Source organism: Suillus discolor (assembly GCF_016758755.1).
Source record: "Suillus discolor strain FC423 chromosome Unknown F5147scaffold_160, whole genome shotgun sequence".
Classification (NCBI taxonomy): Eukaryota; Fungi; Basidiomycota; class Agaricomycetes; order Boletales; family Suillaceae; genus Suillus; species Suillus discolor.
In genome coordinates, this window is record NW_024541407.1 from 8,791 (window position 1) to 31,729 (window position 22,939).

The following is a 22,939-nucleotide window of genomic DNA, read 5'->3' on the forward strand; positions in this document are numbered from 1 at the left end:
AGGACTTTGAATTTAGGAAAGTATAATGGTTTGTATTTGGAACTCGTGACATTACCCCCCTCTCTAGGTTGAGCGTCATCGCGAAAGACATTGGGACGAATAAAGTTTTTACGCCATTCCAAAAACTCCTTGGTTTCAAACACTGATTTGTTGATTTTGCGGGGATTCAATGCCTTCAGGTTTTGCCAATGAAATTCCTGAACTTTCAACCGTGCATTCTCTACATTTTCCTCAGGTTCCCATGTCACTTCTTCAATCAGATATCCTTCCCATTCTATTAAGTATTGGAGTTTGGATCTGTGCAGTCTCGAGTCTAGGACTTTTCGCACTATCCATTTGGAATTGCCTTCTGATACAATCTCTGGCGGCGGGCGGTGATGTGGAGGTCTTTGGATTAGGGTTGATGGAGTATGGCGGGTAAGTAATTCCACGTGGAATACTGGATGAATCTGATATTTCCCGGGTAACTCTAGGCGGTAATTTATGTTGCCCATCTTTTCTAGCACTTTGAACAGACCGAGTCGTCGGTCAGAGAGTTTCTTATTTGGTCTTTTCTGATGGATATTTTTGGTGTTAAGCCAGACCATGTCTCCCTTTTCGAATTGTGGTGCGTCTTTGACTCCTTTATCATAGAATCTTTTCATCCGCTCATTAGCCATTCGCAGCATACTATCTGCATCCTCCTTAGCTTCTCTCATTGCATCCACTCGTTCATCAGCTGCAGGTACTTTAGAATTGGAAATTGGTGAAAAAGTAAACTCGGGGTTATATCCGTAGAGTATTTTGAATGGACTATGACCAGTTACAGTGACGGAATTATTGTGAGTGAATTCTGCTATTGAAAGCCAGTCTACCCAATCATTCTGGCGGTAAGACGTGAACATTCTCAGATATTGCTCTACTTCTTGGTTTATTCTTTCCATTTGTCCATCCGTCTGAGGATGATAAGCTGTCAACATGTTCCATTTTATGCCTAGGCATTTCGACACTTGTCCCATAAATTTTGAGACGAATTGTGTTCCTCTGTCCGATATCACCTGTTTCGGAGTTCCATGGTGTTTCCATACATTATCTAGGAAAAGTTTCGCAATTCCTCGAGCGTCAACTTCCTTTTTTGTAGGCATTAGATGTGTCTGTTTCGTGTATCGATCGACGACAACGAAAATACTATCAAACCCTTCGCTTTTAGGCAAATCTACTATCAAATCACAAGTGATTGATTGCCAAGGTCCCGCTGGTATTTCATTTGGTTTAAGCGGTGAAGGTACAACAATTCAGATGGTAAGTCTGAACAATGTTGGGTCTTGCAGAACCTAGCTGCTATTCGACCCTAAAGGGTTTCTGGACCAGGCTCAAGGCTCAGAGGAGAGGAAATGTCATAAAAACTGCTCAAGACTTGGACAGACTGGTAACTGGTGAAAAGATAACTTCATTATGTAAGCTACAAAGTGCCAACATAAGGTAAGGTAAAGACAGTCTCTCCAAGCCTAGCCAGAAATGAATCCCTACAGCGGACCATGTGGTTGCGTCGGGTGAATCTTTGTTTGTCTGCATCTATCACAGCCATCTACGTAATCGTGGACATACTTCGTCATTGAAGGCCACCAATAATTTCTGGAAATAAGCTCCAAGGTTTTAGCACGTCCAGGGTGTCCAGCCGGTGGAGAGTCGTGAAACAACTCCAATATCTCTCAGCAGATCTCTTTATTGTTTGGAACGTAACCAATCCTCGAAACAACACCAATCCATCCTCAACATTCCATTCTTCAATTCCTCTACGCAGTTGTACCGGTGCTGCTTTTAGCGTTTCTAGCGCTTTAGCGACTTCGGGCTCTCGTTCTGTGCATTGCCTTATCTTTCTCAGCAATTGTTTTTCTCCTTGCACCAGAACTTGACCTCTTTTAGCAGCTTTTACAGTGAAAAACTCCGGTTTTAACAAATACGGATCGGAATTGTCGTTTTCTACCCCCTCTCTGTGGTCTTCTCTCCGAGATAGACGGTCGGCTTTGTCATTGACTACACCAGGCTTATGTTGGAGCGTAAATTCGTACTCCACCAGGAATAAACTCCATCTGGCTTGCCTTCTTGTCAACTTTTGACTCGTCATGAAATACTCAAGATTCTTATGATCCGTCCAGATTTCTACATGTTGGGGTTTTCCCTGCACATAGTGCCTCCACTCCTCCAATGCTCGAATGATTGCTAATAACTCTTTGTTGTGGATGTCATAATTACGTTCTGCATCATTCATTGACTTCAAGTAATAAGCTACTGGGTGCCATAAATCGTCTTCCATCAGTTGAGATAGAACCGCTCCTGTTGCATAATCGGAAGCATCGGTTTCTATTTTCATTTTCTTCTCAACATCAGGCATGACTAAGACTGGAGCTTCTGTGAATCGCCTTTTTAATTCGTCAAAGGTGTTCTGTTGTTTCTCTGTCCAATCCCATTTGACATCCTTTCGCAGCAAATCATTCATTGGTCTGGCAATGTCCAAGAACCCAAGAATAAATCTTCAGTAGAAGTTGGCAAAGCCCATAAACGCTTGTATGTCTTTAATGCATTTGGGTACAGGCCATTTTAGCACTCCTTCTACTTTCACAGGGTCCATTGAAACACCACCCTTCTCCACTATCAACCCTAGGAACTCGACTTTAGACTGTTTGAAGCTACATTTCTCTGGCTTCAGGTACAAGTCATTTTCTTTCAGTCGTCTAAGAACCTCTTTTACAACCTTCCGGTGTTGCTCCTTATTGCCATTCATAAATACGAGGATATCATCGATATAGACCACTACGGTCTTTCCATCAATCAAATCTCTGAATATCTCGTTCATCATTGTTTGAAACGTGGCAGGGGAGTTTGTTAACCCGAAGTACATTACGGTTGGTTCATGGTGACCAAACGGCGTTTTAAAGGCCGCCTTCCACTCGTCTCCTTCTTTCATATGAATATTGTTGTACCCCCATCGTACATCCATTTTGGAATACATCGTGGCACCGGTTAAAGCATCAATTAAATCTTGAGATCTCGGTAGCGGGTACGCGTTTTTAACTGTCTTCTCATTGAGCTTTCTATAGTCCATTACCGGTCTTAATTTGCCATCTTTTTTAGCCACAAAGAAGAAAGGTGCTGCTACTGGAGATTGTGAATCTCTAATACGTCCCAGTGCAGTTTCGGCTTTTAACCAATCTTTCAAGGTGTCCATTTCCTTAGGTGACAAGGGGTAAGGTTTCGCATTCGGCGGAAGATCACCATCGTCTTTAAGATCTATCGCATGATCCCACTTCTTTCTTTCAGGGAAGCGCTTAGATTCTTCTTCTGAGAAAACTCCCAGGTACTCGTGAAGCCAATCAGGAACCATTTCTTTAACCGATTTCTTCACCTTTGTTGCTTCTTCTGCAACCTTCTGCTCTGTAGCGACCGAGGCTTTATACTTGATCCATTCTCCAGGATACTCTTCATCTTCTATTTCCTCGACCGTCGCCCTTTTCATCGCCATGTCTTCTTCATCATCCTCTTCTGTGGGAATCAGATCTGGCACACTATCTATCTTTTTTTGTTCTTTTCTTTTTTCTCTATTTTTTTGTCTTTGTTCTTTTTTGTAATACATTTAACGGGGCACCGAGATAACGCGAAACATCCTGCGTTCCAATCTATTTCCGGATTGTGATATCTTAGCCAATCAATGCCAATAATAATGTCATCACTTCCTAGATCTGTAACCATGAAGGCTGCTTTATCCTCAACATGGTCGCCGATTTTAAGACCTAGCTCGGCGAAATGAGTCATCAATCCAGCGGCATTTAACGAGCCATCTATGTTTTTAACTGGAATAGGCCTTAATAATTTACTGCACTGTACTCCATTCTTCTTCACAAACTTCTCACTGATAAATAATGTTGAGGCACCGCAATCTACCAAAGCTTTCACGTCTGCTTGTCGGTTCTTTCCTTTCAACGAAATCGGAATGTAAAAATGTTCAGATTTAGATCTAATAAATACTTCTGATACATCCGAAAACGTAGATAAGATGGAGAAACGATTGTTCGGGTCTAAATCCGCAGATCCTGACTTTGACCCTCCTAAAAATCCTTGCCTTCTTTCTTGGCCCATTCTTTGAACCAAGATGGCATCGAATCTTTTTGTGGCACTGTAGTAGCCTTCACCTGCGCTTTTGGCGCGCCTTTGCAGTTTCTTGCCATATGGCCTTCTTCTCCGCAGCGGTAACATTTGAAAGATCCAGTCTTTCCTTGGGGCTTGGGAGCTCCTCTTTGTCTGCCGGAGTCAACGTCCATGGCGTCACTGTCTTTACTAGGACCAGCCTTGTATTCAGGGGTCTTGGGGCCTTGTCTCGGGGTCCACCAAGTTGTCTTCTTCTTGTCCGCATCTAATTCTTCGAAGTTGCGTCCAATTTGGATCACGTGTTCTACCAACTTCTTTAGGGTGTCTTTACCCGAGTATGGTACGTGTGCAAGTTGCACTTTGATGTGGTCTTGAAGTCCCGCCCTGAACTTCTGGCATTGGTCGTAGTCGGAAAATGATGTGTGTGCAGCCTTTTGTTTGAAAGCGGCTGCGTACTCTGGGACTGACGAGGAACCTTGTCTTAAGGCTTCCAAGTCTCGGATTGCTTTGCCCTCTTGGTCTTCCTGAACCCACATGCTTGTGAATTCTTTGTCAAACTTTGCCATTGTCAGTGTTGGCAGCTCACTGATATATCTCTGGGCCCATTTGCCAGCTGATCCTTTCATGAATGATAGCATGACCGATAGGCGTTGTCTTTCCGAGATGTTCTGCCACTGCGACATGTATAAGGATTACTTGGGCTACCCATACTTTTGCATCGACGGAGTCCTTTTCTCTGGTGAAGTCTGAGGGTTTTGCGAATTTAATGTTAGGGGTGGATGAGAGCATCGTTGCTCCAGCGGATCTGAATGATGGTTGTTGCGTGGCAAGTTTCAGGGTTTCGTCTTCTTGCATTTTGAGACGTAATTCTAGGTCTCCATTTTGGTTGCAAGTTCCTGATTCTTGCGCTCTAGTTCTGCAATCTTGCTGAGAAGTATCTCACTGTTTGCCCGTATTTGGTCATGGACAAATTGCATGAACTGTTCGTTCATCTGGGGAAAGGTTGGTTCAGACATAGTGCCAGTTGTGTTCTGGAACCCGATTCACTGATGTCTGTGAAGAGCTGCTCGTAAGGGCTCTTCCGAAAAGGAAGGATGATGAAAAAGGAAGTGGGAAAGATGTATGTAAACGGAAAGTCTGAGCTGGTCCCCGATATCTGATCGGATCTACCATGTACTCAGGATCGAAGGGTTCTTTAATCAACCCAACCGATCTTCCCTATTACTAACTACGAAAAGAGTTCTATACTCGATCGAGTGGGAAAGAACTAGGGTCTAAGGCAATCTCCATTCTGAGGGTACAAGCCTAGGACAAGTTATCACGCTTCCAGCCGAAGCTTACATGTGCGAGTCTCACTAGGACAAGTATCTAAATCCTCGTAGGTCAAAAGCCAGAAATAGAGCCTAGACAGTTCCACTAAACTCGAAACAAGTGTCTACAGTGCGTGTGAAGAAAAGGATAGGTAAAAGAAACTATAGTAACGTTGAGCAGGCAGGGTTTTGGGCCAGCACTCAAAGTTGCAGCGAGATGCCTAATGTCGTCAACACCTCCGTCTACTGGCGGCTGTAGTAACACAGGGCCTGGTAGAGGACTACTAACTACGAAAAGGAGTATGTATGAAGATGCGCTCAAATGAGCAAAGGGGAGAGGTTTTTGAAACAAGGGTCGCGGCAGGTTAAGCCGGGCAAAAAGAATAACGGTCTGTTCGGGTATTGGGTGGAAGATGGTTTTCCACAAAATAGCCAAAGAGAAAAAGTGTGAGAGTGTAACGCGGGAGTCGGAGTCTCCTATAGTTCAAACCTAATGTCACAACCCCTTAAACAAATTAACGCAGGGCAGAGACTAGGACTCAAACACAGAAAGATCACAACAAGGATGAGGCAGCAGGTACGTCTTGGATTGCTCACTTGGAGATACAAGAGGTTTGAACTAAAGAACTACTGACTACAAGACACTACCTATATACATATATTGAAACGGAGATTGAAGTTGAGTATGAACTGACTAACCAATGAGAATAATTTAAAAATATCGTACGATTCTTTATATAACTATGATGTCATAACATGTGTCGCAGCCGCAGTAAGACTCTGGAACATTCCAAGAGTGTCGCATGGCATACTGTCATCGTCATGTGATTCAGGTACAGTGATATTCGGTAATTCTACAATAGACACCGTAGGCGCTTCTTCAACTATAAATATGTTCTTAGGTTTATCTTTTGGTACAGGCGCTGTACTTGTGCGCTTAAAGGACTTTGAATTTAGGAAAGTATAATGGTTTGTATTTGGAACTCGTGACACCTAGACTCTATCTCTACACAGTGATTGTGGTGAAACAGTTCCTATTGATGGATCAGCGATGACGTTCGCTAGCAAGGCTTGAGACCCACCCTCTACTATTGAAGGATGCACGATTTCAATGGTAACTTAGCAAACCTCGAACTCGTTGAAGGATCAGCACACTGACTTTCTGGCAATGGATGAGCAAAGCTAGAGCTCAATTGAGGATGAGGATGAGGATTGAAAGACTCACGGACTGTCAACAGATCAGTAATGTAGTCGATGAGCAAGGCTTGAGATCAATGGCAGATGAACACACTCACGAGCTGTCAACAGGGATGAGCAGTTTCAATGGTCAGTGGGGCCCCAATTTGACTGTGTATCAATGCACTTACATCCTGTGAATGGATGGTCGATGTCGTTGGTCAGTATGGCTCGCGTTCGATGGTGGATTGAGGAACTCACAATCTGTCAACAGAGCAGGATTGTGTTCGGTCAGTGAGGGCAACGTAGAATCAATACACCCACATCCTAACAATAAATCAGCGATTGCATTGGTAAGGAAGGCAGGAGGTCGACAAAGGATAATTATACTCACAAGCTGTCAATGAATAGGCGATATCTTCGATCAGTTGCTGAAAGTCGATAGCGGATCAATGTACTGACCTCCTGCCAATAGATGATCAATTGCGTTGGTCAGGAATGCTTGAACTCGACAAAAAGTCAACGGACTCACATCCTGCCAATGGTGGGCAACAGCTTGGATCAGCATGGCTGTTGCTTGAACGAGGATCAACACACTCACTTCCTGCGAACAGTGGGCAACGACTTGGATCAGCATGGCTGTTGCTCGAACGAGGATCGACACACTCACTCTCTGCGAATGGTGGGCAACGATTTGGATCAGCATGGCTGTTGCTCGAACGAGGATCGACACACTCACCAACTGCGAACAGTGGGCAATGACTTGGATTAGCATGGCTGTTGCTCGAACGAGGATCGACACACTCACATCCTGCGAACAGTGGGCAACGACTTGGATCAGCATAGCTCAAGTTCAAACAATGATTGACACACATACTGCCTGCAAGTAAATGCTCAACGTAAATGAGAGCAATGTTCGAACTGTACGATAATCTTACCCAAATGTGTGGAAACCAGGCGCCCAGTGTCACTATTATCCTCTCATAATCCTCAGATATTGTTGTCTCTGCAGAGTCAAAATGTTTTGAGAGTGTTCTGTGCAATATCAGTCACTAACGCTTGCGGCAGGTGAATGAGACCATGGGTAGTTACCGCTCAACTGCATATTTCATGCAGATCTCCAAGTTGGTTTGCTGGGTCGAGACGAATAATTGCTGAAGCACTTCATTATCCAGAGTTCCAGCCATGCGCTCGATGAGTGTCTTGCAATCTGCATCATCCTTCTCCATGTCTAATAGATCAAAGGTCATCATGTATCGTGACTCGACCACGAACCGGCTTACTAGAAAGGCATACATAACATTTTGGGGGCCATCACACATCCTTGAGAAACTTCAATTGTGGCCTGTTAGGGAATGACTCTTCGGCTTGTTTCGGGGCCAGTTCCTTGGTGTCTTTCCGAGATCTTCCTTCCTCCCTTAGATTTGCATATTCGACGTCATATAGGGCATCAAATTTGGTGAACAATATGATCACTGGAACTGAGGATTGTGATTCTGCGTATCAGCTGAACGTCAACGAGGGTGGCATGTGAAAGTGTACTGCTTCCTGTGTTGCATTGAGAGAAAAATTTGTTTTCACCTGCAGTGAAAGACCTACTGGCCTCGTCCATGGGAATGCAGTACCTATGTTGAATCTGTGAGATAGCACATCGTCGTGATTGATGAGTTGTAATTACCAGATAGCATGTAGTTGATTCATTATTTTTGTTTCCTTGGAGTGGCTCCCAATGAATGCCTTGACCTTTTTGAATTCGGATATGCTGCCTGCCTCAAAACCGCATGAATCATGGAACATGAACCCCGGGTTGCTCTTGAACACCATTTCATTTTCGATGTCATGCAGTCCGCGCTGAGAGCACGTCAGTTCATGGCGTCGACTAGGAGCACACCTTACCTCTCTAGATGCCATTAAAACTGTAAGGTCAATCTAATGTCAATGGGTCACTACCATGTGACTCCTACTAGCATTGTGATGCCCACCTTGTTCCCAGCGCTGTTGTAGATTTCTGGATTATCCCGTGTGTTGCAAACTCTCTGCAGGATGGTAGTTTTTCCTGCATTCGCTCTTCCTATGACGAGGATACAAAAGCAACCGATTTTCTCTCTTATCTTTGAGGGATCCATGGGGGAAGTAGCAGTAAATGTGAGTCATGGAGAAGCATTGGTAGGGGTCTGCAGGGGTAAACCCGCGGGTGTCGAGAGAGCAACCCACACCCATACCCCTCTGCTACCCGTACCCATGCACCCATGGGTACCTAAGGGTACGGGTCTCTACATGGGTATGCCACGGGTCAAGGGTCTTGCGGGTATACTCGTACCCGCGATGCAATTCATATGTAGGTAACAACATGAGTCAGTAGTATAAGTACCTAGTCCAATATGATACTATCCCACCCATCATCAAGTGCCTCGTCGTCGCCGGTGACATCAGGTAGGCTAGAAACAGACTGAATGTCAGTATCCTTCACCAATCCTAGCTGGCTCCAAAGCCCAACACAAAGGAGTGCGCACGTCGACTGTGTGGAGAGACTGTTTCGGACATGCGAGAGAAGTAGCCGTCCACGGCTGAAAATATGCTCGATGTCAACAGACGTTGCTGGTATAACAAATGTTAGAGAATATCGACCGCACTGAGATACAAACATACCTGGAATGGTGAGGTAGTCTAACGCCATTCGAGAGAGTTGCGGATAAGTCTTCCGATGCCCATGCCACCATGCTAATGGGTCCATAACGTCCTCAGTATCCATGTTGAGATAGTTGTTGAGTTCCTCGACTGAAGCAGTGCGCTTGGGATGGGTGAGCATGGGTAGGGAGTCGAAAATATTCATAGAGTCATTGTCCTGTGTGTTTGAGATGTATATTAGCTACAATAACAGTAAAAATTACTCTCAGTACGCACCTCGTTGACTTCAGCTACTGTTGTAGCATTGTTAGTGGTAGCAAGTGAATGAGACGCATAGCGCTTGAATTCATCGCGGACGAGTTGTTCGGCTGTGTGGATCCAGTCGTCCTGCCAGCCAGCAGCCTTGAAATAAGAAAGTTTGTGACGGGGATGAAGGACTATAACAGAATTAGTAGAATTAAACAAAAAATAACAAAACACTTACCCATGGCAATGCGGTACACAACAGAGGAGTCAGTGCATGAGTAGTAGTGGTTTAGTGTTCTTTTTGCAAGTCCCAGAGCAGAGCGGATGGCAGGATCGAGGTTTTCATTCTTGATGGTGCAATTAGTGAAAACATTGTCGATGTGGTCCATCGCAGGGATGACCATGGTGAGGTTTGGTGTCCCGCGTGAAAAGTACAGTGTAGCATCCTTGAGAATCTGTGATTATGTGATTAGTATGCATTGTGACGAGCATGTGACTAAGTCACCTTCAATACATCGCGCAGTTGCTTTGCAAGCATCCATTCCTCATCTTCAAGTGCATATTCCCCAAGACCAAGCTTACGCTTGTCTGTGATAGCGTCAATCGCCTTCCGGTACTCCAACGCAAAATTCAACATGTCGAATGTCGAATTCCATCGAGTCGACATGTCCCGTGGCATTATTCGTGGAGCAAGTTCCAAGTTATCGAGGATTGATTTCCACGCAGGAAGTAGGATGGTTGTAGAATGGATGATTTTGAATGCGACTTTGCGGAGCTGCAATGGGAGTCAGGCTATGCACACAGGTAAGTATTTTGTTATGACCTTTGCAAGTACAAATCTGATTGGCCGAATACTGCCTGCCAATTCTAAGTGCTCTTCACAGCCCAGCAACGCCCCTTCGTCTATCCACCCTTCACCATTGTCATCGTTGTCGGCACCCTTGTCAGGGTCTTCATACCATGTCTGCAAGTCTTCGAGCTCTACATCCCCAGTAAGTCTATCCAGTTCTTCGTCCGTCTCTCAACCCTCTCGACCCTTCTTTTTTGGAGCGTCAAACTCACGCAGTAATGATTTAGCTACGAGATTCACGATGTGCAAGAAACATCGTGTGCGGCTTGTCTCGCCCGCAAAGTGGGGCACCAGATCCACAAGCTCCGTGACAAGGGTGTCATTTGATGATGCATTGTCTGCCGTCACACTGAGCATCTGTGCCCCATGTTACAGGTGAGTTCTCTCTGACTGATAATGATTTATTTTACCTTATCTGAGATTCCAAAGTCTTCTAGGACCTTTGCAAATACTTCGGCCAAGTTAGCGCCAGTGTGTGTCTGTTAGCGCTCATTAGCGTGATTTCCATTGACGGTAAGTTTTGTTTACCTTTGCAACTTCAATGATATCAAGAATCATTGCTAGAGGCTGACCTTCATGCTCTAGATAGACTGACAAGGCTACATATGCCCTATGATTTGGGGATGTCCAGGCATCTGTTGCAAAATTCAGCTCGCCCTCGTAATTCTGGTGAGGTTCTTAGCTCATGTCACCGCATGCTAACTTTAACTTACCTGTAACATATTTGCGATGCGCTTCCACGTCTTTACAAAATCTTGTTTAACATTGCATGCAACAGTGGACGGGGATGGTAAGTAATATTCTGGCCGCCTGGTCTTCATTAGATTTTGAAACCCTTGATCATTGACCATCTCAAACGGTCGTAGACTCTCGGACACCCAACGGACAACCTCTGCCCTGGTTGTGTACTATCAGTGGTGTCTCATTGAGTGTGCTTGCTTAAAACGAACCTTGTCTCAGCGCGGGTGTGTTGACGGTGTGAATAGGTAACTTTTCCCTTTCCTTTCCGCTCAAATGATGTTTTAATTGATCCGGTTTCAAGTAGAGTCTTAATAGGCCCATCTCAAGCAGCTGCAGTGTTACCTAAATCCATTGCAGCTTGTAAGGCTGCCTCTCCCCAACAACTTTTGACGTGTTTTCTCATGTTACCAGTTGATTTAGCATCTTTTTTGTCCAGGTACCGTCGGATGTGATGCTTACAGCCATGCGCAGCACATTTGAAGACATGGCACCTGCGCTTGTCATGGTACTCGATTGCTGGTGTTGGTTCGAAAAAGGCATAGATTGGTGACGACCAATCTTTCATGAGTCTCTCTACATCTAGTGTTAGCATTGGATAGTATATTTCATAAGTACTTGCTTAGCTCTGCATCTGACGATTCTGATAAATCTTCTTTAGAACTCTCCGCAGCTTGGATATCAGAGTCAGAATCCAATATGATGGTATCCGCATCTTGGTGAGCTGCCTCTTCTTCTTCAGTCCTCACAGTAGCTCGATAGATACTCCGAGTGGATGATGGACTGCTGTTATTTGGTTCTATATCAGTGGATGCTGTTACCTTTGGTCATTTTGATGCTGGTGTTGCATTAGAAGCCTTATCAATGGCTTTCCGCTTGGCTTGGCCTTCTGTGGCCATAGCCAGCACCTTTTCAGTAGGTCTCGTGGTTCTTTTAGGTAACATCCTTTGATGGCAGGAGAAGATGATGGTGGGAGAAGAGTGGCTCTATTAGGAAATTATACTCGTCAAATTACAGTTCTGTGTGGCTATTTTGGTACTATACAGTTGTTGACAATAAAGGGACCTGTTAATGGTCCAAGGGTCTCATCATTGGTCCAGGGGTCCATGGGTTGTGGAGCCACTACCCATACCCATACCCTCAAGTACCCCTACCCATGACCCACAGGGGTTACCCATACCCCTGCTGAGCCCTAAGCATTGGTGTAGCCTTATCATCATTGCAGTGTGTGAACCCGGCAAATACCCAACCCTAAGCCGGCATCTACTAGTAGATTCAGTACATGGGCAATGGGCGATGTTATCAATATAGGAGAGCTGTGTACCATGAGGCATACGAAGTGTGTTGGCACTTTAGGGTTTTGATTCATATTTGAAATTAGTCGACTGTCGCAAGCGTGGCAGCTTGTACATAACACTTGCCCGGGCCTATGATCATAATCTGGCTACGCTCGACACGCTAGCTGAACTTTTTGCCAAAGATGTTGCGTCTATCATTGGACCAGTTTGATGGTGAGCTGTTGTGCCAAGCCTGTCCAAGTCTTCGCCATTTGTGCAAGTTTCCGGTCAGGCCTTGCAACTAAAAGACAGACAGTTCATTTATTTACCCTTCACCTTGAAGAACCATGGGTCATCATGTCAATATACATGGATATCAATGAGTCTCCGACTCATATCACATTCTGAGGCAACCCTGTGCAATGCTGAGGTTGTACACAACTTGCAAGGCCAACGATATTTGAAATTACTAGTTCACAAGCGGAGTGTGGAGTGGGTAACAGAGAACTTCGTGCAGTGGCTGTGCAGTATGTGGGTTCTATTCTCTGCCTACTAGGTACCCCACAGCACCCATTGGCAGATTAATTCTAGCAAGCTCCAGTGCCCTGTCCTCCTTTCTGATTTTCTTTTCTGCTACAAACTCCGGTAAGCTCCAACTGCCCAGATTGTTTTGTGCAACAAAGACAAGTCTGGTGTGGAAGCTGGCCACGAGTAGCACTGGCAAACCGACTCTCAAGCTCACTCATGTAGGAAGTTCACCGCTGTGAACTCTCGTCAGGTTCCTTACCGCAAAACCTGATAAGGGGAGGAATCATCCACCCAGTCACTATGACACCTTCTACCATTGGCGAGCGTCATCACCATTAGTGATGCATCGGGCCTGGCTTGGCCTGAAAGCCCTGGCTCGGGCCTGGCTTTAGAGGGCTCGGGCCTGGAAAAAACTCAGGCCAAGCCCTTTAGGAGGGCTTGGGCCTGGCTCAGGCTTGGCTCAGGCCTGGGCCAGGGCTTACAAGTAAAAAATGTGCAAAAACATTTATTTCACTACTAGACAATTAGACTCAATACTCAACATCTGATACATCTGAAATGTCCTCCTCCTCGCCATCATCCAGTCCCTCTGATGCTAACTCTAAAGTTGAAGTAGGAGCCTCTCGGAAGATCAAATCACGTTGATACATCATGCGAAGCACCTGAATTGCCTCCACAACATCACCCTTCAAGCAGTTACGATGCTTTGTGACAGTCAGAGCTGCAGCAGAAAAAGCTCGCTCACTTGAAACCAAAGTAGCCATGATAGACAAATGATCACGGGCGAGGGATGCCCATACAGGATACTGACGAGCATTCACCTATAACATTAAGCTAGATTAGCAACAATTCAGTTGACATAAAATGATACCTTACCCCCCACCACTGAATGATAGACATATTATTGGGAATGAGAGTAGGTGAGTTAAGGTAGAGGTTGAACTCTCTTAACCATGGCAGCTGAGGATCCACTTCCAACTCTTCCGGTTCCTCGTCACCACTCTCATCATCACTAGAGAGCTCTCAAAGAAGTCCATGTATCTTACCAGACTTCTTTTTTGGTGATGATGGAACACCATACTCGCCATACAACTTAATAAACTCGTCCTTAAACTAGTCTAGATGTAAGCATATATCACTGGCATATCTTGAAACAGAAGACCCACCATTCGTTCGGCTTCCTTGAGAGCCTTGGCATGTGTGGCCTTACCCCAAAAAGGTTTGATGTGAGAGTCCTTCTAGGATAGGTCGAGCACTAAATACAGTGAATATCAATGTTACTACGAGCCACTGATCACCTACACATTGAAATAATGTATGCATCACACTCCAAACTTCAGTCATAATACTCGTGGATCTTCGCAATACCTCCTTGTAGGGCTTGACGAAATGACTCATACTTGGGATTCTCAGAACGTGTCAACCAGGCCTTGTGTAAGGCCTCGAGAGCTGGCAAAGCAAGGTGAAGGGATGCCCCCCTATCAGACGAGAAACTTTGCTGGGCTTTGTCGGCATGCTAAAGTCATAATCAGCTTAAGTTACGAAGGGAACTTCCTACTCACGGCTAGGAGAGATGTAAATAAAGTAATACAAGCCCACTCATCCTCACTCAGCTTCAATTGATCAATTTTGGCTCGTTTCACAAGGTTTGCCTCACGAAGGCCAAGCTCGTAGACAAAAGTATCAACATACTAAAGAACAGTAGTTAGTTTCGACTCGTCATTTATATTATCATACATACAGGTCTCTTCTTCTCAGCACGGTCAAGCATTACATAAGTTGAGGACCATCGGATGGGCATGTCGAGTAACAGTTGTGAGACAACAGGGCTTGTGTTAGGTGCACGGGTCTGGATGTCCTTCCAAAGTTGCTTTCATTGAGCCGAGAATCGTGCCTGATATAGTTGCTCGAATGATAGTCAAATAATTCAAGAAAATGACGAACCTTGACTGCAATGGCTCGCACAAGACCAATTTCATCTCGACGGCCATGGGCTTGAGGGATAGACAAATCAGGATGCTCAGGATTATAGTACGGGGCATTGCTATATGAAGAGATGACAGCTCGTGTCGCAAGGTGAATAACATGAGCCAGGCACCTTCAAGTTCCATGTTAGTAGAATTATGAAACAAATCACAACACAACTATACCTGATGCGCCGCTTTTTTGGGATCCATGTTGTCCCGGTCCCTTGCTTTATCTGACGTGCCAATTCATCAAGCATTGTGTCATTATTCAAGGCGTTGTCACATGTAATGTGGCCAATCTAATACCCACGTGAGCACTGCACCGAGATTTTAACACATTAACACCTTACCTTATGAGCAATGCCCACTTGATCTGCTATCTTGAACAAAGCCTGCCCAAGACGTTGGCCATTGTGGGAGTTATTCAGTTGCATGAATCCGAGGATGGCACATTCAAGGTGCCAGACACCGGGTGATGTTTCCTCGATCCAGTGGCCCATAGCGGCAAAATAGCCATCCGCGTTACTGGCCTGCCATGCATCACATGTCAGGTTGACAGCGCCAGACACGAGCTTGCTCTGTTTGCAACATCAGTACAAAACATTAGTTTAAAATAGTACGAGCGAAAACTTACATTGAGGCATTCTTTTAACTTCGTCATCTGCTTCTTGAATAAATTCATGATTTCGCCGCGCGTAGCGTTACGATTCGGCAGAACGACGCCGCTCATAGCATGAGCTGCTACAGCAATCATCTTCTGGAAGGCCAGATGATCAATTGCTTGAATAGGCTGCAAAATAATCAAAAATCACTGTGAATACAAATACAATAAATCAACACCTACCTGGCTAGTGGAAATCAACCACCCAATAGCGGCTTCACGAAAGATTGTGTTCGTGTACGGGACAACAATGTCAGTGGAAGGTTTTTCTTGCAGATGGCCATCGAGACTCGTTTGCTGCACATTCGCAATAGCTACCACTGTTTTTCGTTCCTTGATATCTTGAGGCAACATCAATTCGAAGTTATTAGTCTTGCACCATTGGCGATAATTATTCTGTAGTAAATGTTAGAGTGTCAAGCATCAGAACGAAAAACTAACTTACTGAATGCCGGAATGCAATATGGCGTCGACACATTGATGTGTCGCTAACGATCTGGCATGGGTATCCTTTCGTTCTGCGACTCTGTAAGTGGAGATAGTGAAAAAAGAATATGCACTTACTTGCACAACTCACAGTCTCGGACTGAACGTGTTTTCCCGTCCTTGGCCTTGTGTGCATAGGGTTTGCTGAAAAACGCACTGACATCGCGGCTCCTCTCCTCACGTCGAAGTACAGGTGTCATCGATATGTCCTGTACGTCGATGTCGGACAAAAAATCATCTGTGGCTGCAGGTGTCGCATTTCGAGTACTTGGAGTCTCTTCTGCATCATCAACGAGAGATGCAGAAGAACGGGCGTCATCCATAAATGATGGATTGTGAGCCCGACGAAGGCGTTTTCCTATAGAATTGAAGAGTAAGTACACAAATGCAGATACTGCAACATACCTTGTGGCCCGCGACTTCGTCTCCTTCACTGGGCAACTCCACTAAGTCTTCCGTCAAGGAAGGAGTCCAGTCTGCATCTGCCAAATTGCGCTTGCCAGCATTTCTCGGGTTGGTGCCAAGCGAGTTGCTGATAGCCGTAGGTTGAAGAGTCTGTTGGATGTTTTTGTGGCTGCGGAGTTCTGGCGTTGCGCTGTTGTTAGAGTCGGTAAGGCGAGATGATGGAATGATAGTGCGCTTGGCTCGCGCGGTGACAGTGGCAGGTGTGTCATCACCTGAGATCACCGTGGGAGGCATCAGTACGGTACGTCGTGTTCTGCCGGTAGATTAGTCACACAAAGAATCACTCACCAGTGGCGCATAAACTGCACACATCATGATGGAATTTGCCGCTGGTGTTTCCAAACTGGGAAGCCTGGGCCTGAGCCCCAGGCTCGGGCCTGTCCAACTCACAGGCCAGGCCCAAAGCCCTATAAAGCCCTCACCTTGGGCCTGGCTTTGGCCTGGCCTACGAAGGCTCGGCCCAAAGGGCCTGAGGGCTTCAGGCCGGGCCCAATGCATCACTAATCACCGTCCTTGCAAAGACCTGCTGCCGTGCGCATGTAGATTCCCGCACTTTTGTGGACACGGATACTTGCATTGACGCAGGCACTTGCACCGACGCGAACTTCTACGTTGACGCGGATGCCCGCATTGACGCAGATGCCCGCACTTATGCTCATACGCTGCACGGACGCCTTCTTACTACTTTTGCTACTAACTGTCTCATATGGCCTCACCTCGATGCGTCCCCTTGCGGACTCCTACAATTTAGGGATTCGACGTTTAATTTGGTGCGTCGCATTCACTCCTACTAATGTGGGAATAACAGCTCACCTCGGCTCACTCTTGCACAGGTCGGGCTCAGTATCAAGGCCCTGCTTGCAACCAAGCAGACATTTTTCTCGTTCTCAGTAACACAACCACATAAGAGCACCCACACAGTCTGTATCTACTAGTAAGCACTCCATTCATAAATGATGCGCACAGTTCGATGAAAGCTAACAAGTCAGCATGTCCAACGAAGATGAAGCAGAAAAGTTTAGGCGATTCTCTCCTTCCATCCTCTCCAATCTCACCACCAGCACCTGTGAAGAGACAGGTAAAGCGGAAGCACAAGTTTCTAGGCTCGTGGAAGGTCCCGCATGTCGTTGCAGGTGTTACAAGGGATTTTTGAGCCAATGATATCTCGTCGTATGAGAATGGGTCCAGGATTGTAGGTTCTTGAATAATGACCATTTTCACCTTGAACGCATGCATGTGCAGCATCCGTTCCACCATCATGATGTGGGGCATTGTGGACCCGGAAATCCTCATCACGAATATTGCAAGAGTCCTGTAGATGTGGTGATATCTTGAGACTCAGCCGCCCTCGCCGCGAGATCACACCTGAGGCCTGAAGCTTTAAAGACCTGAAAGGTCCATTTTTCGATTACTTACATTTCCAGATCGACAACATAGTTTTAACATACGGGGGGAGTAGGAGAAAAGATATATGAAACTGAGACATACGAAAAGGTCGGTTCGGTCGGGGATGGCTTGATTGTGCCCGTCGTCCGACGTCACTCATCTCCGGGTACGTGCGTTCTCTCAGACTCCAACATGAACGTACATAAACCAGATGTTTGCGGAGGACCGTAGAAGATAAGTTGTTACAGAATTGAAGGACAGGGATGTTCTGTAGGAGCAGGCTGTGCAAATTGAATTCACCTTTGAAGTGCCGAGTAAGAATTAAGCCAAGGATGTCACATAGCTTGAGGTGCTTCAGCGTAGGTGCTTCGAACTGAAGGGTGAGAAAGTATAGCTGATGGGGCTGTCACCCGCGTTAAAGACTATCGTGACCGGAACCATGAGACTGGGAAGCACACCATGAAACACGTGTCAACTTTGAGAGCAAAGTCAAGTTGTCTGCTCGTCATTTGAGCCAGCTAGAAAAAGAAAGCGCATGGGTGGTGGTGGAATAATTTAATGGTAAAATGATAGCACTTGAGTACTATACTTCATTTTGTCTGGGGCTGTCTGTAAATGGCTCATGATCAGCAACGCAACTTGGAGACTATCGCGGTGTATCGAGAGATACTTGATGCGTGGTAACACCAAGGGGTGCAAGTTCATTATTATAATCGTGCCTGTTTGAAGATATACAAAGTTAGGTGTAACGATGAGTTTGAGTCGGACTGACAACGAAAAGACTCCAAAAACGTCCTATAACTACGAAAATCCTATGGCCTTGCTTGAGCGAGAACACAGGTCCATACTGTTCTGTCCACCTCGCGAATTGAAACGGCGCACTGCGTGAGGGATTAGAGATTAGATAGAGATCGCGTTGGTGTCCTTTGACAAAAGACTCACTGTGACTTAGGCACCGTATTTACTAATAGCCAACGTCCAGGCGGTCCAGGCGGTAAATGCAACTCCCTTGCGGCCTGGTATCGTCGTTTCGCTATCCAGATGCTGGCTAAGATAATGATAACGGTGCATGCGGGAATGATAATCGCCATTGAAATGGTCTGGCTTGTTGATAGTCACTATTCAGACACCCTGCTACTTTGCAATACGTCAAGTATCCCAGAACAGAGAGGTGGTGACTTACTGTGATATGCGACGGGTACGGTGAGATTAGTGTGCACGATTACACCGACTTATATTTATACAAAGACGGGTTGAACACCTGCGCGGATGAATCGGACCTGTGCGAGTCACGTATTACGGTCTTCCTATGGTATAAGAACCTGATGCTGACCATCCTGATTCCTGGCGATGATATGTTAGTAGCGGACGCGCGTGTTTCAAGACATTTCGACTCCACCTGAAGATTAAGGTAGATCTTCATGTCGTTCTCGATGACCCGTTGGATTGCTGGTGCCACAGGACCGTCGACCGTTAGGTTTACAAAATATTGTAATCATGATGGAGCTCGACTCGATCGGGCCACTCAGCTGAAGTAAAGTGTGTCATCATTCTAAAAATAGAACTTTGTACAGGGCATCAAGCTTCTTGCATTAGTAATTAGGTTATCAGTTCGGAGTACAAATTTTTATTTCAGAATACTGAACTTCCGCCGAGTCGACCTCCATTATAATATTCTGTGAACCGACGATCCTGTGCCACGATCAATATAACGGGTCATCGAGAACGACATGAAGATCTACCTCAATCTTCAGGTGGAGTCGAAATGTCTTGGAACACGCGTGTTCACTACTAACTTATCACCAGGGTGGTCATCAGGTTCCTACTATACTAGTATAGGGAGACCGCAATGCGTGAGTCGCACAGGTCCGATTTATCCGCGCAGGTGTTCAATCCGTGTTTGTATAAATATAAGTCAGCGTAATCATGTACACTAATCTCACCGTACCCGTCGCACTGACTCGCACATCACAGTAAGTCACCACCTCTCTGTTCTGGGCTACTTCGTGTTGCAAAGTAGCAGGAGGTCTGAATCGTGACTATTAACAAGCCGGACCATTTCAATGGCGATTATCATCCCCGCATGCACCGTTATCATTATCTTAGCCAGCATCTGGATAGTGAAACAACGATGCCAGGCCGCAAGACGGTTGCCGTTACCCCCTGGACCACCTGGACGTTGGCTATTAGGAAATGCGATGCCGAAATCATTGTAAGTCATTTTCAAGGTACACCAGCATGATCAGGATCTCTATCTAACCCCTCATGCAGTGTGCCGTTTCAATTCGCGAGATGGACAGAACAGTACGGACCTGTGTTCTCGCTCAAACAAGGCCATAGGATTTTCGTAGTTATAGGACGTCATCAGGTCAGCATAAAACAATACATTGTCTAGTCAGGCATGAAGTATCACGTCACAGGCTGCAGTGGATATCATGGAAAAAGAGGGAGCAAATCTTGCCGACCGCCCACGTTCTATCGCAGTGCACGAGACGTTGTCTGGGGGGTTCAGAGTGGTCCTTGAGGGCACTGGTGAAAGATTGCGCCGGCTGCGCAGGTACACATTTTGTCTCTACCAGGTGCGATCAGTGAGACTAAGTGTAAAGCAGGGTCTTGCATGCAAACTTGCAACCTAAGGTTGCGGAGACCTACGAGCCCATGCAGACCAGGCATGCGAAGAATGTGGTTCTAGATATCTTAAATGATCCAAAGAACCACCAGAAACATGCCATGCGGTACGAACACCAGCTCTTAGTCGCGGTACAGGTGGTAATCCAAGGATTTTAGTTATTCAGCTTCCGTGATCATGTCCTTCACCTATGGAAAGATTACTCCGACTTCATATACAGATCCTGAAGTTGTTGACATCAATAGGTTTTCTGCGCGTATAGGCCAAGCTATGAGGCCGGGAGCATACCTTGTGGATGCATATCCCATCCTGCGTTTCGTACCAGGCTACTTGAGTCAGCTGAAGGCATGGCACAAAGAAGAACTTACTTTCTATGACGGGCAGTTGGACGCGGTGCGAAGACAAATGGTTCGTGATTTTGTTTTCATGATATATATCTTCGCTCATCACTGTAAAGCGTGAGGGGACTGCAAGGCCATCCTTTGCAAGGTTCATGTTAGAGCACCAGAAACAGTACCAGCTCGGAGATGAGGAAGTGGCATACCTTGCAGGTGTGATATTTGGGGCCGGTTCTGATACGGTAAGTTCTTACATTGCATCGTGTCTTCGCTCGACAACCGTTGTGAACTGCGTCCGCAATCACAATCATGATGATGGCTGCTGCCACCCATACAGATGCGCAGGCTCGCGTACAAGAGGAACTCGATAACGTCGTGGGGCGTACACGGCGTAGGTTATGGCTTTTCTTTGTTCGTTTACTGACTGAGATAGCTCCTGATTAGTGCCGACGTTTGCTGATCAGGAAATGCTGCCGCAGGTCACTGCGTTCATGCTCGAGAGTCTCAGGTGGAGACCTGTCAGTCTTGGAGGTACATCTCATTTGAGGTGTGAAGATGCGATAATGAACGACCACCTTTCACTACAGGCATTGCGCATTGCGTGATTAAGGATATGATTTGGAAGAACTACCTCATTCCGGCAGGTGCGACTGTTATTGGCAACCATTGGTCAGTACGCAATCATTTTCATCCTGTCACATTTGGGTCTGACGCTCGTGCTTCAGGGCTATTGCAAATGATCCTGAAGTCTTCCCGGAACCACACAAGTTTAATCCTCAGCGTTGGATCGACGATGCAGGTCGTGTGCGCGGTGATCTCAAGTTTTTCACTTATGGCTTTGGCCGTCGGTGTGTGGTATCATTCGTCTCTTGACCATTTCTTATGCCTTACTTGAAAATGTCAGAGTGTGTCCTGGTCAGCATGTCGCGAATCGGTCGGTCTTCATCAACACGGCTCTTATTCTGTGGACTTTCAGCCTTTCGGAGAATCCTGCGGCGAAGATTGACACGCTTGCATTCTCGGACACTGCAAACATACATGCTGCTCCGTTTGAGATATGCTTTGCGGAGAGGATCGATGAGAATGTGGTTAGGGAACTATGCGCACCGGGCAAATAAGAGGCGTTTATTCCAGATCCTTGATTATTCGTGCAAAGGAGTTTGTCTTGCGTTCCGGAATCTTTTCATTGTCTATCCGACTCAAACTCACCGTTACAACTAACTTTGTATATCCTCAAACAGGCACGATTATAATAATGAACTTGCACCCCTTAGTGTTACCACGCATTAAGCATCTCTCGATACACTGCGATACTCTCTAAGTTGCGTGGCTGATCATGGCGACGTTGACATACAGTCCCCGGACAAAATGAAGTATGGTACTGAAGTCCTATCATTTCACCCGCATGCGCTTTCTGTTTGTAGCTGGCCAAAACGAAAAATAGGCAGTAGACAACTTGAATTTGCTCAAAGTTGGCATGTGTGCTTCCCAGTCTCACGGTAGTCTTTAACGCGCCTAGCAGTCGCATCAGACATAATTCTTTACCTTCACTTCAAGGCACCTCTGAAGCACAGGCCTTAAGCTATGTGACATCTCTCGCTCAGATCTTACTCGGCACTTCAAAGCTGAATTCAATTTAGACAACTTGATCTTCCCGAACATGCCTGTCCTTAACCCTTTCTTTCACGATCCTCCGCGAACATCTGGTTTATGTATGTTCGTGTTGGAGTCTGAGAGAACGGACGTACCTGGAGATGAGCGACGTCGGACGACGAGCGCAATCAAGCCATCCTCGAGTCCAAGAGATAAAGATAACCAACAGCGCATCAAAGTTCCGATGGACGGATCCGCACTCGGACGGACCCAGCCGGACGGACTCAATGATTTCCCGGATGTTCGGTCCGAACCGAGGATCCGATCTGCGGCACTAGAACCACCGCACCGGTGTGTCTCGGTTCGAACTTCGTACAAACGTCTATGTTTAGAATGGCGACCCACTGTACCGTACTTCCGCCTTGTCAACCTCCATTACAATGTTGTGTAAACCTATTAATGGTCGACGGTCCTCAGGCCTCAGGTGCCACGACCAATCCAACGGATCATCGAAGATTTGCCTTAATCTTCAGGTG

General features: G+C 46.0%; 8 protein-coding genes across 8 annotated transcripts; 1 reads left to right on the forward strand and 7 right to left on the reverse strand.

Moving 5' to 3' along the window:
* Window positions 1–560: 560 nt before the first annotated feature.
* Window positions 561–884, reverse strand: F5147DRAFT_588782 (uncharacterized protein; the record flags this gene model as incomplete). Its single annotated transcript, XM_041432117.1, has 1 exon — window positions 561–884. A coding segment is annotated over one exon (324 nt), but the record flags the coding sequence as incomplete, so codon positions are not given.
* Window positions 885–3,651: 2,767 nt separating this feature from the next.
* F5147DRAFT_549049 (uncharacterized protein) lies at window positions 3,652–3,852 on the reverse strand (the record flags this gene model as incomplete). The annotated part of the gene is made up of 1 exon (XM_041430375.1): window positions 3,652–3,852. A coding segment is annotated over one exon (201 nt), but the record flags the coding sequence as incomplete, so codon positions are not given.
* Window positions 3,853–4,085: 233 nt separating this feature from the next.
* F5147DRAFT_588811 (uncharacterized protein) lies at window positions 4,086–4,808 on the reverse strand (the record flags this gene model as incomplete). The annotated part of the gene is made up of 1 exon (XM_041432120.1): window positions 4,086–4,808. The coding sequence occupies one exon, from the start codon at window positions 4,806–4,808 to the stop codon at window positions 4,086–4,088; it is 723 nt and encodes a 240-aa protein (XP_041284745.1).
* Window positions 4,809–9,476: 4,668 nt separating this feature from the next.
* Window positions 9,477–10,122, reverse strand: F5147DRAFT_588812 (uncharacterized protein; the record flags this gene model as incomplete). Its single annotated transcript, XM_041432121.1, has 3 exons — window positions 9,477–9,676; window positions 9,724–9,940; window positions 9,991–10,122. 3 exons carry the CDS (start codon window positions 10,120–10,122, stop codon window positions 9,477–9,479), a joined length of 549 nt encoding a protein of 182 aa, XP_041284746.1.
* A 384-nt stretch (window positions 10,123–10,506) lies between these two features.
* F5147DRAFT_588788 (uncharacterized protein) lies at window positions 10,507–10,692 on the reverse strand (the record flags this gene model as incomplete). The annotated part of the gene is made up of 1 exon (XM_041432119.1): window positions 10,507–10,692. The coding sequence occupies one exon, from the start codon at window positions 10,690–10,692 to the stop codon at window positions 10,507–10,509; it is 186 nt and encodes a 61-aa protein (XP_041284747.1).
* Window positions 10,693–10,827: 135 nt separating this feature from the next.
* F5147DRAFT_748661 (uncharacterized protein) lies at window positions 10,828–11,641 on the reverse strand (the record flags this gene model as incomplete). The annotated part of the gene is made up of 5 exons (XM_041440096.1): window positions 10,828–10,863; window positions 10,939–11,001; window positions 11,049–11,232; window positions 11,286–11,397; window positions 11,419–11,641. 5 exons carry the CDS (start codon window positions 11,639–11,641, stop codon window positions 10,828–10,830), a joined length of 618 nt encoding a protein of 205 aa, XP_041284748.1.
* A 3,751-nt stretch (window positions 11,642–15,392) lies between these two features.
* F5147DRAFT_588786 (uncharacterized protein) lies at window positions 15,393–16,128 on the reverse strand (the record flags this gene model as incomplete). The annotated part of the gene is made up of 3 exons (XM_041432118.1): window positions 15,393–15,635; window positions 15,690–15,902; window positions 15,952–16,128. The coding sequence occupies 3 exons, from the start codon at window positions 16,126–16,128 to the stop codon at window positions 15,393–15,395; spliced, it is 633 nt and encodes a 210-aa protein (XP_041284749.1).
* Window positions 16,129–19,575: 3,447 nt separating this feature from the next.
* On the forward strand, window positions 19,576–22,101 carry F5147DRAFT_841681 (cytochrome P450). The gene is made up of 12 exons (XM_041444399.1): window positions 19,576–19,696; window positions 19,759–20,055; window positions 20,115–20,211; window positions 20,264–20,400; window positions 20,453–20,578; window positions 20,631–20,880; window positions 20,930–21,052; window positions 21,099–21,201; window positions 21,255–21,341; window positions 21,398–21,479; window positions 21,536–21,658; window positions 21,715–22,101. The coding sequence occupies exons 2-12, from the start codon at window positions 19,907–19,909 to the stop codon at window positions 21,926–21,928; spliced, it is 1,491 nt and encodes a 496-aa protein (XP_041284750.1). The 5' UTR covers window positions 19,576–19,696; window positions 19,759–19,906; the 3' UTR covers window positions 21,929–22,101.
* The last annotated feature ends 838 nt before the right edge of the window (window positions 22,102–22,939 follow it).